Source organism: Lipotes vexillifer, unplaced genomic scaffold (genome assembly GCF_000442215.2).
Source record: "Lipotes vexillifer unplaced genomic scaffold, Lipotes_vexillifer_v1.1 scaffold23, whole genome shotgun sequence".
Taxonomy (NCBI): domain Eukaryota; kingdom Metazoa; phylum Chordata; class Mammalia; order Artiodactyla; family Lipotidae; genus Lipotes; species Lipotes vexillifer.
In genome coordinates, this window is record NW_006796283.1 from 3,561,817 (window position 1) to 3,574,681 (window position 12,865).

The window sequence follows — 12,865 nt, forward strand, 5'->3', positions numbered from 1 at the left end:
CTAAGGGCTTTGCGGCATATCTGGTGCATTTGCCCGGTTAGTACATTTTAGCAAAATCGGGGCCTTTTCCCTTCCTTCTTCTGCCAACAGACACAGACTGTTTCTTAGAGACAAGCTGGGGTCCCAAGGTCACGGTCTTAGGAGACAGCGGGGGCAGAACTTCAGAACAGTACAGCCCTGGTTTGCATCTCATTTGGCATAAATCTGCATGCGAAGGTCCAAGGTCCCCAATTCCCAAGTACAAAAATACAGCAAATGTGCCCAAAAATATCCTTCTTGACTGAGCCCTGCCCACTGGGGCGAGCTAGGCGGAGGAAGCTGGTGGGAACGCAATGCAAGGCTCGGGGGGGGGCACCACTGTCCCATCCTGGTGGCCACCCCCAAGGGCACTGCTCCGGGGTCTGTCAGCTGGGTCACCAACTAGCCATGTGGCCCCCACCAGTCCCTTGACCTCCTGGGCCTCTGTCCTTGTGGAAATGAGGGGTGTGGTGAAGGATTACTTGGAACACAAATGTCTGGCATCTCCCATCCCCTGGCTTTCAGAATGTGATCAGGTGTGGCCCCCTCCTGTCCTGGGGGAAGAGCAAAGGGTCCTGAACCCGTGTCACAGAAGAACGTGGATTTAAAAGCAAGTGTTCCAGACTTCATACATCAGTGTCTATTCATACCGGCTCCCTTACTTCATGGACTCTGAGGCACCACAGATTTTAAGATGCACCATCATTTTAAGTGCCACTAAGAAAAGAGAACACTCTCCCCCTTATAATCCTAAGATGCCTCTAGATTTCAGATATGTTAGCATGGCACCAGTGGGCTAGGTGGAGCATTGAGCATCAAACAGACAGCCTGAAGCCAGCCTCAGGGGCTTTCGGCCAGGTAGGGAGGTGGACCGACGGACAGGCACCAGATTCTCACAGAGCATTAGCAGAAGCTGGGTCCAGCCTGAGGTTTGCTGCACCTTGACCCCTACCTACAAACAGCACATCGTTGTCAGTTCTTTGTGTTAAATTAGCAATTGCAGGAGCTTCACTGGTGGTCCAGTGGGTAAGACTCCGTGCTCCCAATGCAGGGGACCAGGGTTCGATCCCTGGTCGGGGAACTGGATCCTAAACGCATGCTGCAACTAAGACTCCACATGCCACAACTAAGACCCAGTGCAGCCAAATAAATAAATAGATAGATAAATATTAAAAAAAATTATCAGTTGCATTGTCACTGATTTAAACAGGGTGCTGAACACCACTGGAGACATGACAGATCCCAAAACACCAAGAATAAAACTGCAATCATTAGAGACCACGCTCAGGTCCCGAGCCAGCCCAGAGGCTCCCGTGTCCCCACCTGGGAGGACTGAGGCCTGTGGTGACTGGGTCAGACGGACAGCCAGGCCAGTCTGGCCACATCACAGTCATGGTGAGTCACTGCAGGAGCTGTCACATTGAGGAGGGTTTGCTGGGGGCAGGCACTGAGCTGAGCACAAGCTCTGCATTTTCCCACTTAGTTCTCACCCATCTGCCAGGCAGAGGCTACTGGAACCCCCATTTTACAGGTGGAGGGACTGAGGCTCCAACCAGCTGCATGGCCACACAGACCCACACGGGTGGAGGCTGAATGCCCACGCTGCCGCTACACTTTGGGCTCCCTTTTGCCTCCCATTGGCTGGTTTCTCACTCTGGAGATGGCCCAGGAACAACCCCTGGGTCTTTGGCGGAGCTGGAGTCTCACCAGGCCAACTTGGCCTGGGCGTCCAGACCACCAGCCACTGCAGACCACTTGTCTTTAAAAATAATTCTGAGGGACTTCCCTGTTGGTCCAGTGGGTAAGAACCCGCACTCCCAATGCAGGGGGCCTGGGTTCAATCCCTGGTTAGGGACCTAGATCCTGTATGCATATCGCAACTAAGAGTCTGCATGCCGCAACTAAGAGCTGGCGCAGCCTAAATGAATATTAAAAAATAATAATTCTGAGTGATGGTGGACTTCCTCAAACACGTATCTGTTATATGTAAAAATCTTCGGCAGAAGTTTAAATTAGCTGCCAAGAGTATAAAATCTGACATATTGTTAAATATGAATATTTCGAAATAAAAGGGTGGCTGATGGGCTAGAAGTGATAGCGTTTTGATAGGCACCACTGTCCATTTAAAAACACGCGAACGAACTCTTAACATGTGAATTTTCACCAGCTCCCTAGCTGACACAATGAGCTTTCAGATACAACACCAAAAGCCTGATCCATGAAAGAAAAATTGGATAAGTGGACTTCATTATAATTTTAAAACTTCTGCTCTGTGAAAGACACTATTAAGAGAATGAAAAGACAAGCCACAGAATGGGAGAAGATGTTTGCAAGACACATACCTGTTAAAGAACTGTTATCTAAAATATATAGGGACTTCCCTGGGGGTCTAAGTGGTAAAGAGTCTGCCTTCCAATGCAGGGGGCGCGGGTTCGATCCCTGGTCAGGGAAGATCCCACATGCCGTGGAGCAACTGAGCTCGCACACCACAACTACTGAGCTGGCGTTCCTCAGCTAGAGCCCACGTGGAGAAGCCCATGCACTGCAGCAAAAGAGCCCACGTGCCTCAACAAAGATCCCGCGTGCTGCAACTAAGAACCAACACAGCCAAAAATAAATAAATAAATAATAAATCTTAAAAAAATATATATGTATATAAAGCCTCCTCTCTGACACCTGAATTTTCACACAGCTCCTTCCCCCCCCCGCACCGTATATTTCCATTCCACCCAATAGAATTTTGTCCTAACGTATTTAGATTCCCCTATCACACAGAACTATGTAAAAACGTTGGAATAACAAGATTTTAAACATTCTCTCGTGTCCCAGTTTGGATTGGGTTATCATTATAATTACTGGTAGTATGCAGCTGATACAAACCATGTGAATTTATTACACATTCTGAGAATTATTAAACATAAAAGGTAAATTTTTATTAGAAATAGCTCTCCTAAAAAGAGGGATGGACAGATTTTGTGGAGTAGTTTGTGTCTCCTTCCATACATATTACTTATTGCCAGGAAAAGACGAAGTTCCACATTAATCCCATTCCTGTCGTGGGTTTTTAATGTGAAAGTGTGAGAAACGCCAATCACACAAGTAAATAGATCAGGATCAGAGGCTGATGTGCCCTAGTGACACCACCGTAGCCTCCTTCCATCAGTTTTCTGCCCCGAACCCCGGGGTGACCAGTCACAAGAGCGATTTTTAAGGACTGTCAGTTGCCAAGTCCATAGGCCTCCTTCAGTTTTGTGGCGAACACTGGAAATGGCCCGAACTGCAAGAAGCTGTGTTTGCTGCAAGTGGGGAGGCGGAGAGGAGGCATCGTGGGGGGCCCAGCGGGGAGACACCGGCCTTTCTGTGGTAAGTGAGAGAGGGATGACTACAAAGAGGAAGCTGGGAAAATGGGCTGCACCCGGGCCCAGGTGGGCGGCATCCTGCCCTGGCCATCAGCCACCTGTGTGGGCATCAGAGTCTGGGGCTTTTTTTTTTTTTTTTTTTTTTTTTTTTGGGACTCCCATTATATACATGTTTATATATTTGGTGGTGTCCCACTGGTCTCTTAGGCTCTTTTCATTTTCTTTTCCTTTTCTTCTCAAACTGGATAATTTCAGTTGACTATCTTCAAGTTCTGTGATTCTTTATTTTTTTATTTTTATTTTTTTTTCCTTGCGTTATGCGGGCCTCTCACTGTTGTGGCCTCTCCCATTTGCGGAGCACAGGCTCCGGACGCGCAGGCTCAGCGGCCATGGCTCACGGGCCCAGCCGCTCCGCGGCATGTGGGATCTTCCCGAAACGGGGCACGAACCCGCGTCCCCTGCATCGGCAGGCGGACCCTCAAGCACTGCGCCACCAGGGAAGCCCAGAGTCTGGGGCTTTGAGTCGACCACGAAGGCAGGGAAAGAAACCTGAGCAGAGAGAGTCCTGGGCTCCAGTGTGAAGCCCTCCCAGGCCTGGGGGCATCTCTTGGTTTCCCCCGGCCCCTCACACAAGAGTGGTCCTCCCACCCCGATCCGGGGATGGCTCCTCCTGCAGAAGGGGAGGCCCACCCAGAGCCCCAGGCAGAGACACACCAGCAGGGCTGCGCGGGAGGTCCGTGAGGTCACCCTGTCCACCTGGCTTCAGGGCTGCAGAGTAAGACTGTGCAGGGAGTACACTACCCCAGAGGACAGGCAGGGACGGCAGGTGCGGCTGCATTGGGGGCAGAAGTGCCTTCCTTTGTCCTCACAAAGGCAGCTCTGCCTGTCACCAAGGGGCCCTGTCAACCAGCTCTGAAATACCTTCTTGGTGTGTCTACGGGGGCGCCTGCCTACCTGGGCCTTTGGCCCCCCACCCACCCCTCACTCGCCCCTCTTCCTCCTCACAGGCTCAGCCACCACTTGGCGTAGGTCTCCATTCTAAACATCCCTGCGAGAGCTGCTCCAGGGTACCGCTCAGCCCTGGACCCTGCCCAGCCAGCCACAGTCCATCTGCAGGTTCAGAAAGTGGCTTGTTCTTGGCTCAGAAGTGGGCATGTGATCCCACTCCAGCCAGTGGGATGTGCGGAGAGGGGGTTCTGGAGAATTTTCTGGCTCCCACGTGCCTAGAGGAAGCTACCCCATGGCCAGCACCCTGAGGATGACGCTGATGCGGGGTGGGGCGGGGGGGGGAGATGGACGGAAAGGACGGAGGCCCCTCAGAGCATTGCTGAGCTGCTGAATCCCACCATGCTTCCTGAAACCCACCATGAAACCCACCATGCTTATGGAACTGCTGGTTCAATAATACATTTCCTATTGTTCGAGCTGGTTTTAGCTGAGTCTGTTTCTTGCAACCAAAAGCATTCTAACTATATGCCTTCCTTTCCAGAGGGTCTTGATCTCAGCCATCTGAGGGCTGCTACAGGTTATTAATTATCACACTTGATGCAGAGGGTCTCAAATTTAATGTACATCAGAATCACCTGGAGCGATTGTGAAAATGAAGGCTCCTGGCAAGTACTGAGGTACAGAATTTAACGGGCACCAAAGAAACCCTCAGTATACAAGATAAATCACATTTTAACCCAATATTTTAAAATATTAAATGACAGAAATCCCTATGAGCAAAGTATCAAAACTTTAAATAAAGACGGGATTGCCATTACTGATTTCTCCTTTGGGGTCAGGCTCCACAGCCGGGCACTGCCTGGCTCCTTGCCCTGAGATAGGATTAGAAGGGCTGGGAGCCCCAGGAGCCTGCATTACACAATCATCACTCTGCCCTTTCCTCCATGTGATTCTGGGGAGGGTAAGGCCGCCTTGTGGGAAACAGGACCCCAAAGCATGACTCAGGTCACTCACAGGCAGGCTCCCTTCAGGGGGAGTCAGCCCGGCAGGTGGGCAGGCTGAACTTCCTACCTGGATTCTGGGAATGGGAAACAGTCTCTGGGAAGTGCTTTGTCCTGGGGCAGGATGTGAACAAGTGGCCGGCACTGTCTTATTTGGTCCCCCCAGAGTTCGGTCAAGGCCAGAAGGCGGGGCAGTGGAGTGGAAGTGAGACCCGGAGGGAGGGAACCAGCAAAAGCCACCGTCCAGGGCTTCCCTGGTGGCGCAGTGCTTGAGAGTCCGCCTGCCGATGCAGGAGACGCGGGTTCGTGCCCCGTTTCGGGAAGATCCCACATGCCGCGGAGCGGCTGGGCCCGTGAGCCATGGCCACTGAGCCTGCGCGTCCGGAGCCTGTGCTCCGCAAATGGGAGAGGCCACGACAGTGAGAGGCCCGCATAACGCAAGAAAAAAAAAAAAAAAGCCACCGTCCAGGGCTTCCCTGGGGGCGCAGTGCTTGAGAGTCCGCCTGCCGATGCAGGAGACGCGGGTTCGTGCCCCGTTTCGGGAAGATCCCACATGCCGCGGAGCGGCTGGGCCCGTGAGCCATGGCCACTGAGCCTGCGCGTCCGGAGCCTGTGCTCCGCAAATGGGAGAGGCCACGACAGTGAGAGGCCCGCATAACGCAAGAAAAAAAAAAAAAAAGCCCCCGTCCACCCAGGGCTGGAGAGGCGGGAGGACACGGATTTATGCAGCAGCTCCTGTCCCTTCCGGTGGGGCTGCTCCAGGGACCCTCGGTCCCCGCCTGCGTCCTCCCCTGCGGTGGCGGTGGTGCCGGGGGAACACAGGTGAGAGTGGCGGGGGCTGGTGGTCGCGAGCCGGCAGGTGCGCCCGGAAGTGGGGGCAACGGCATGTGGGCGCGGCATGGGAGTGGGAGGGGACTAGGGGCGTGGGTGGGTGGGATTAAGAATATGGGCGGGGCTGGGAGTGGGCGGGGTGCGGGTGTGGGCGCGGCCCGAGTAGGGACTGAGGATCGGGGCGGAGCGCCAGGACAGCGGCCAGCTAGGCAGAGCCTGGACAGACGCCGCCAGGCTGGACTCCCTATCCCTCCGTGGGGCTCCCTCCACCTGGCCCAGGGCTCCTCAGAATCCTGGAGTCCTGGGACATGCCTCTGGGGGCTCCCAAGCCTTGACTCCAGGTCATTTGTTTTTACCTACACCGAAGCTTTGTCAGGAATCGGGATGACGGTCACGTTGTGAGAATTGTGAAGTCAAGTTCTCTGGGCAAAGCCGTTAAATATCCTGTGTGCAAAGCCAGGCAGCTAAAATCCCAGTTCCAGGCTGGGCCAAATGCAGCCCCGACCAGGTGTTCTCAGAGGAGCTCTCCTGTGGCGGGGGAGCAGCCACCTGGCGTCCCACCTCCGCAGGGGCGGTGCTAGGTGCTTCAGACGCGCTCTCATCCAAACCCCCGGAACAACCCCGGGGCAGGTAATGATCCACCTTCCTGCAGATGAGGAAACCCAGGCCCAGGGAGACCAAGAACCCACAGAGGGTGGTGGCGCCGGGGGTCCCAGAGGTTCTCCCAGCACCCCAGCCCGGGCGCCTCTTGGCTGCACGGTGCTGCCAGACCTACGCTGCTCGCTTCCGCCCTGCAATCTGGCTGGTCACACCCTGCCACCTCCTGGCCCACCCATCTACCAGCCTGTCCACGCCTTGGGTGACGGTCACAGGAAAGGAGGCCGTGGAAGGGTGGCCCATCTGCCTTCCAGATTGCAGGGAGGAACCAAGGAGGCACCTCTCGAGGGCTGGGTGCTGCTGGGAGGCCCAGGAAGACTCACATGTGGCTCAGGGCCCGGGGTGGCAGAGCTGCGGCAGTGGAGGCACAGTGCCTGTGGGGACCGGACATGGTCACAGCGGCAGTTTGTTCCCTGCACCCAGTTCTCTCAGGGATTCTCGGTGAAGTCAGAAAAGGAAGGTTTGCACAGACTTTCACTCACCTAAGTGCACTAGACTCCAAGGCTGTGGGAAACACGGACCCTCACTGGTGATCACAGGACCGTGGGCTAAAAAGCCAGATATGCTCCCCACCTGGAGAAATGGCCACACTTAAAAGTGAAGATGTCCAGTGTGGGTGAGGGTGCTTGTACACAGGCCGAGTGACATTTCCCCACGGGGCATTTCAGCAATAGTTGCCAAGAGCTGTAAACAGATCCAGCAATTCCTACACTCAGATTTATCTACCAGAGGATGTTTCTTACATCCTTACGTGTTTCTTTCTTAAACATCACAGTGCAACAGTGAACGTCAGAAGTGGTACAAAGCCCACCCAAAAGACGTAGCTGGGTGAACACTAAATACCTAAGGAAGGGACCGTGGGGTACCTCATGCTCTGTTGGCAGGTGGAGAGTAGAGAACGGGGGTGTGGAGGTGGGAGCAGGGGGTGTAACAAAGGACTGTAGCACCATATGCGAAAATTGCCACAAAGGAGTAGAGAATACAGACATACAGAGTAAAAATGGGCAAAGGATGTGCGCACGTAATAATTGCCTACACTTTCAGGGTTTTCCTGCAAAACTTCCCCTGAGCGCTAGATCCATTTCCTAGGTTCTGGTGATAATAAAACGATAGTGGCGGTCACCGTAGTGGGGTATCCGCCCTGTGCTGGGGCGCCGCTGGTGTCATAGCCCACCTGCTGCCCCCTCTCAGAGCCTGTACCCAGGCCCACCCTCCATAGGGAACACCCCGGCCCTCCTGTGAGCTCACGAGGCGCCTGTCTTTCCGTCATTGCACATACAGCATGTTTACCTGTGGTTCCCTAGGCTCCCTCCCCTGGGGCAGGGCATGTCTGTCTGTTCACCACCGCGTCCCCAGGGCCTCAGGTGGCCGACACCCTCAATGAGTATTTGTTGAGTGGCTGCATGACCTCATTTAAGCTTCATGCAACTCTCTGAGAGGTTTCATTATTCTCATTTTATTTTATCTTCACCTTCCTTTCTCTTATCAGCATATCTGGATCTATCATTTTATTTTTACTTTCTTAAGTAAGGGAAGATAGCAGTTAGTTTTTAAAGTGCACTTGCAGTGCACCATCAGGGTAGCTGCTCTGGTGCCAGGCCTGTGGCTTCTCAGTCCCGGCTCCGGTCACAGGCCGCTCCCCCGCACCAGGGTGGCACCCGGCTCGGAAGCCTGTGGGCAGCACTGATTGGGTCACAAGGAGGGCATGTGACCCGGTTGGACCAATCACAATCCTTCCCTGGAATTTTTTGAACTGGACCAGAGAAGGGGAGCTTTCTTTTTGCTCTGCTCAGGAGGCACCCCCAGAGCTGCTTGGGGCTGCCTGCTCTGAGAGGTGGAGAGGGCCTGCCCTGAGCATGTGATGGCTGGACCAGGGTCCCTGAAGCCAGTCCCACCCTATCCTTCCTGGAGCCTGTTACTTGAACCAACACATCAGGGTCCTTCCTGAGCTCCAGGGCAGGGTTTCTATCACCCGCAAGCATAGTACCCTGACTACATGCCCCGGCAACTCCACCGTGCACACGGGGAACTCGGCCTGGAGCAGCTGTGGGCAGCCGAGCTCTGTGCGTGAGAGTGATGAGAACAGCCTGCCTGCTGCGGCGCCACAACCAGGGCAGGCCCAGATGGACCATCCCAAGCCCACATGCATCTCCCACTCTGAGGGGCCGTTTATTATCCCTGGAGCAGGGGCACCCCCAGGCCTTCTCCTGCAGGGGACCTGCAGAGCACCCGGCAAGACAAATCTGGTGCTGTCACTCCCGCCTGAGAAAGAGTCTGCCCCTCAGGTACATGCAGCTCCTCCTACCTGGAAACTCCTGCCCTAAGCTCCTCTCTGCCTCAGGAATCTGTCAAGAGGCCTTCCCATACTGCCCTCCCCGATTCTGGGGGAGATGCCCTCCTGCACCCTCATCATGGCCCCATCACAGCTGCTCACGTGTCCCAGGAGGTAGGGCACCCCTTGATGCATGGCCATGGCTTCCTGCCCCCACCTGTCCTGGGGTACAAGTGTCCAGGACCCACACACAGGCTCTGCAGAGACTGCTTTACTGTGTCTGCTCTGGAATGAGTGGCTGATGGAGGGCCATCCTCACCCAAAAAGAAAACCCCACCTGCTCCTCATTTGTGCCTCAAATATTCCTCGAACACCGTCCTCCCCACCCCCACCCCGCGCCCAGAGGCACTAAAAGAGGATGAGGCACCAGGCGGGGAAGGTAGGTCCTAGGGTCCCCCCACCAGGCTCCCTGGATCCCCTTTTGTCCTCCCTGTCCCTCAATGTGTCCACAGTGTGGCCGGGGGCACCCTCAGCATCCTCAGCCCATGACCCTCAACAGAGGGCACAGAGAAAGCCCTCGCTGCCTGGGAGAGGAGGGTGGGAGGCGGGCCATACAGGTGAACAGGCCTTGGAGCTCACCAGGCCGCCCAATAATTTCACAGACAGAGAAATGGACGGAGCCTCAGAGAGGGGGCCCTTCTCAGTTCTGGGACTGCAGGGGTCCAAAGTGGGATGTGACCCCCAGGGACCTTTTCCTGCCAAGAGGCCCGGCTTGTTCGGGGGCAGGGAGCCCGCCCAGCAGAGGTGTGACCACTTGGGGCTGGTCCGGGAGCAGCTCTGAGGCTGGATGGAGAAAGAGCCAGGTCTGCCCTGGTGCCACGGGAGAGCTGTGCTTTCTTGACAGATACTAGGGGACATCGTCCCCTCCTCCCTGCCCTGCCTGGGCAGCCGTAAGACAAAGGTGGCCACGCCTGGTCCCCCAAAGTCAGCCCCGCCCCCTCCTCTTGTGTAAGAGATGCAACCCCGGCTTGCACAGAAGACAAACCCACGCCAGAGGATGTGCCACTGCACCCGCACTCCCGTGCGGGGCCACGCTAGCTGCGGGTTGATGAGCCACCCAAGCAAGCATGTGGGGCACTGACCGGTGCCCCCCGGTTCTTCCCAGACGCACCACCCACAGCCCGCTCTTGACACCCCTGTTCAGGGTTGGCAGAGCTCCAGAAACGGCCGCCCTCCCACTCACACCCTCGTGTCTGGACATGACAGGGAGGGTGCTGAGGACATGGGCAGGATCTGAACGCGGTGCTGTGTGTGGAACACGGGCGCTTGCGGTGGGGAGGACGATGCAGAAGGGGACAGTCACCTCCCGCCCACGCAGGGCACTTCACCCAGATCCCCCATGGAATCCTCACGCCAGGCCCAGGTGGCTGTCCTCATCCAAGCTGAGGCCCAGAGAGGGGCGGTCACTCGCTGAGACCCACAGCGTGTAGGTGGTGGGGCTGGGTTTCCCCCAGGCTGCCTCACAGTCCAAACGATGGAATATGATTCGCCAGAAAGAGAAATGAGGTCTTAATTCGTGCTACAACGTGGATGAGCCTTGAAAACATCATGCTGAGTAAGACGCCAGACACAAAGGCTGCGTTTCATACTATCCCATTTATGTGAACCAGCCAGAACTGGCAGATCCAGGAGACAGGAAGAGACCAGGGCAGGGTGGGGTGTGACTGCTAAGGGGCACAGGGTTTCTTTTAGGAGACATGAACGTGTTCTAAAATTAGGCAGTGATGACGGTTGCACAGCTCTGTGAACAGACTAAAAACCACTGAAATTGGACATGTTACATGAGTGAATTGTATGCTCTGTGAGTTATCTCAAGGAAGATGTTTTAAAATCAAAGCAGACCCAGAACTGAGGCACCTTCTGAAGAGCACGCACCGCCCCGGCTCCTAGGGACAAGGGGCCGGCGGAGGGCAGAGGGCGGGGGCCGAGTCCCCTCGGCCAGGCCGCCGTGGGTCTGGAGGCTCGGGGAAGGCAGGTCAGTGCGGCCGGGCTGTCCGGAGAGACAGGCACGTAGGAGGAAGATCTAAAATAACTCTCAGAACCTGAAACTCCGGGCAGAAGTTGAGGGTGGTGTGGTCACGGCGAATGGGGAACTGATCTGCTCGCGGAGGGAAAGGAGAAGTTTTATTTGGGGGATGTCAGGGTGAGGTGGCAGCGCTGGCGGAGAAAGGATTCTGACGTGGAGACACTCATGTGTCCAGCGCCCTTAGGCGTCACGCACTTTGGTGGAAGGAGCCCGCGGCAGGAGAGAGAGAGAAGTTCCGTCCCCAGATCAGAGACCAAGGCCTGGGGCAGGCGGAGAGCCCAGCGCGGGGGTCTCCCACCGCCCGCAGCTGCCCTTGGAGGGGGCCTGCAGACCTCCGGGCCCACTGGGCTCCTCTCTGAGCCCCACCACCCCCGGCCCCGCCAGGTGCTCATTTGTGAGGGGCTGGGGACATGAGGCCTTCCTGGCGTCTGTGTTCCAGCAGGCCCTGGAGGACCAGAGCACGAGGGGGGCCCACCCTTCCCCATTGATAAAGAGGGTGGGGAGAGGCTCTGTGCAGGGCGTCAAGGGCACACAGCAGGTGCCGTGACCACTGACGGGCTCTGAGGGGTACGGCCGCCTCCCCTTCGGGGCAGCGGGCTCAGAGCCGCCCTGGCAGTTGACGTGGGTTTGTGCGGAGGGGCATGAGGGGAGGCTCGTGGGCTCGGGCAGGCCCCTGGGGGGGGTCGTCACGGGACGGCAGCCCCCAGCTCCAGGGTCCCGGAGGTCTCGAAGGGAAGGTGAAGACAGAGGCAGGAGGAGCGTGGACATGCTGCCCCTGTCTAGCCCAGGCGCAGGAGAGATGCTCTGGAAGTCGGTGGACACGAGGCTATGACCGGCAGAGGCCAGGACGAGGAGCAAGACGGAGGGAAACTGAGAGCAGGAGAGGGGAATAGGGGAGAAGGGTCCCAGGGATGTTCGGGGTCTCCTCTTTCCTCCCAGCTGCTTGGAAAAGTGATGGAGAGAAAATGGGGAGAGGGAAACGCTGGTGTCCAGGACCCTGGTGGGGAAAGGCTGGATCTTTGTTTAAAAAGACCAGTCAAGGGACTTCCCTGGTGGTTCAATGGTTAAGACTTCGCCTTCCACTGCGGAGGGTACAGGTTTGATCCCTGGTCAGGGAGCTACGATCCCACATGTTTTGTGGCCAAAGAACCAAAAAACATAAAACAGAAGAAATATTGTAACAAATTCAATAAAGACTTTAAAAAAATAAAATAAAATAAAATAAAAAGACCAGTCAATTTCCCGCGAAGATGAGTCTGTTGGCCCCTCGGAGGGATAGATGCCTGCAGACATGAGAGCAGACCCTTCGGGTCCCCGTCCCAGCTCCCACCACCTGAGCTCAGGAGGCCCTGCAGACAAGGCGGGAGAGCAGTGATTTCCCAGCCCGGGTTTTGGACAGTGCGGTCTCCCCCTCCCCCTCCAAGTTCAGCGGGGATGGCCACTTGTGAAATGGCCCCATGGGGCCGTGGCCGGGTGGATGGACCTTGGGCGCAGAGGTTTTTTTGAAAACAGCAGAGAAGTTGTGAAATTAGAAGCCAGAAAGTCCTGGTTTGGGAAGGAGCTTCAGAGGTGGGGACCGGACCCCCCCATCCTGGGCGTGACCAGAAGTCTGCCGACTGGGGCTTCTACAGAAGCCTTACTTTCTTTATAAGAAGGGGCTGGTCCAGTTTTTGTCCTCTGCGCCTTCTCTTTC

General features: G+C 55.9%; 1 protein-coding gene across 1 annotated transcript in view; it reads right to left on the bottom strand.

Moving 5' to 3' along the window:
* The window catches only part of LOC103079649 (mucin-7-like), a 15,793-nt gene that overhangs the window by 1,396 nt on the left and 1,532 nt on the right, over positions 1-12,865 (bottom strand). Inside the window, exons 2-6 of the mRNA XM_007468477.1 lie at positions 11,728-12,042; positions 11,022-11,136; positions 7,297-7,318; positions 7,138-7,188; positions 6,663-6,803 (exon numbers count right to left, since the gene is read on the bottom strand). Coding sequence (XP_007468539.1) covers positions 6,663-6,803; positions 7,138-7,188; positions 7,297-7,318; positions 11,022-11,136; positions 11,728-12,042 — 644 coding nt within the window. The remainder of the gene's footprint in view (positions 1-6,662; positions 6,804-7,137; positions 7,189-7,296; positions 7,319-11,021; positions 11,137-11,727; positions 12,043-12,865) is intronic.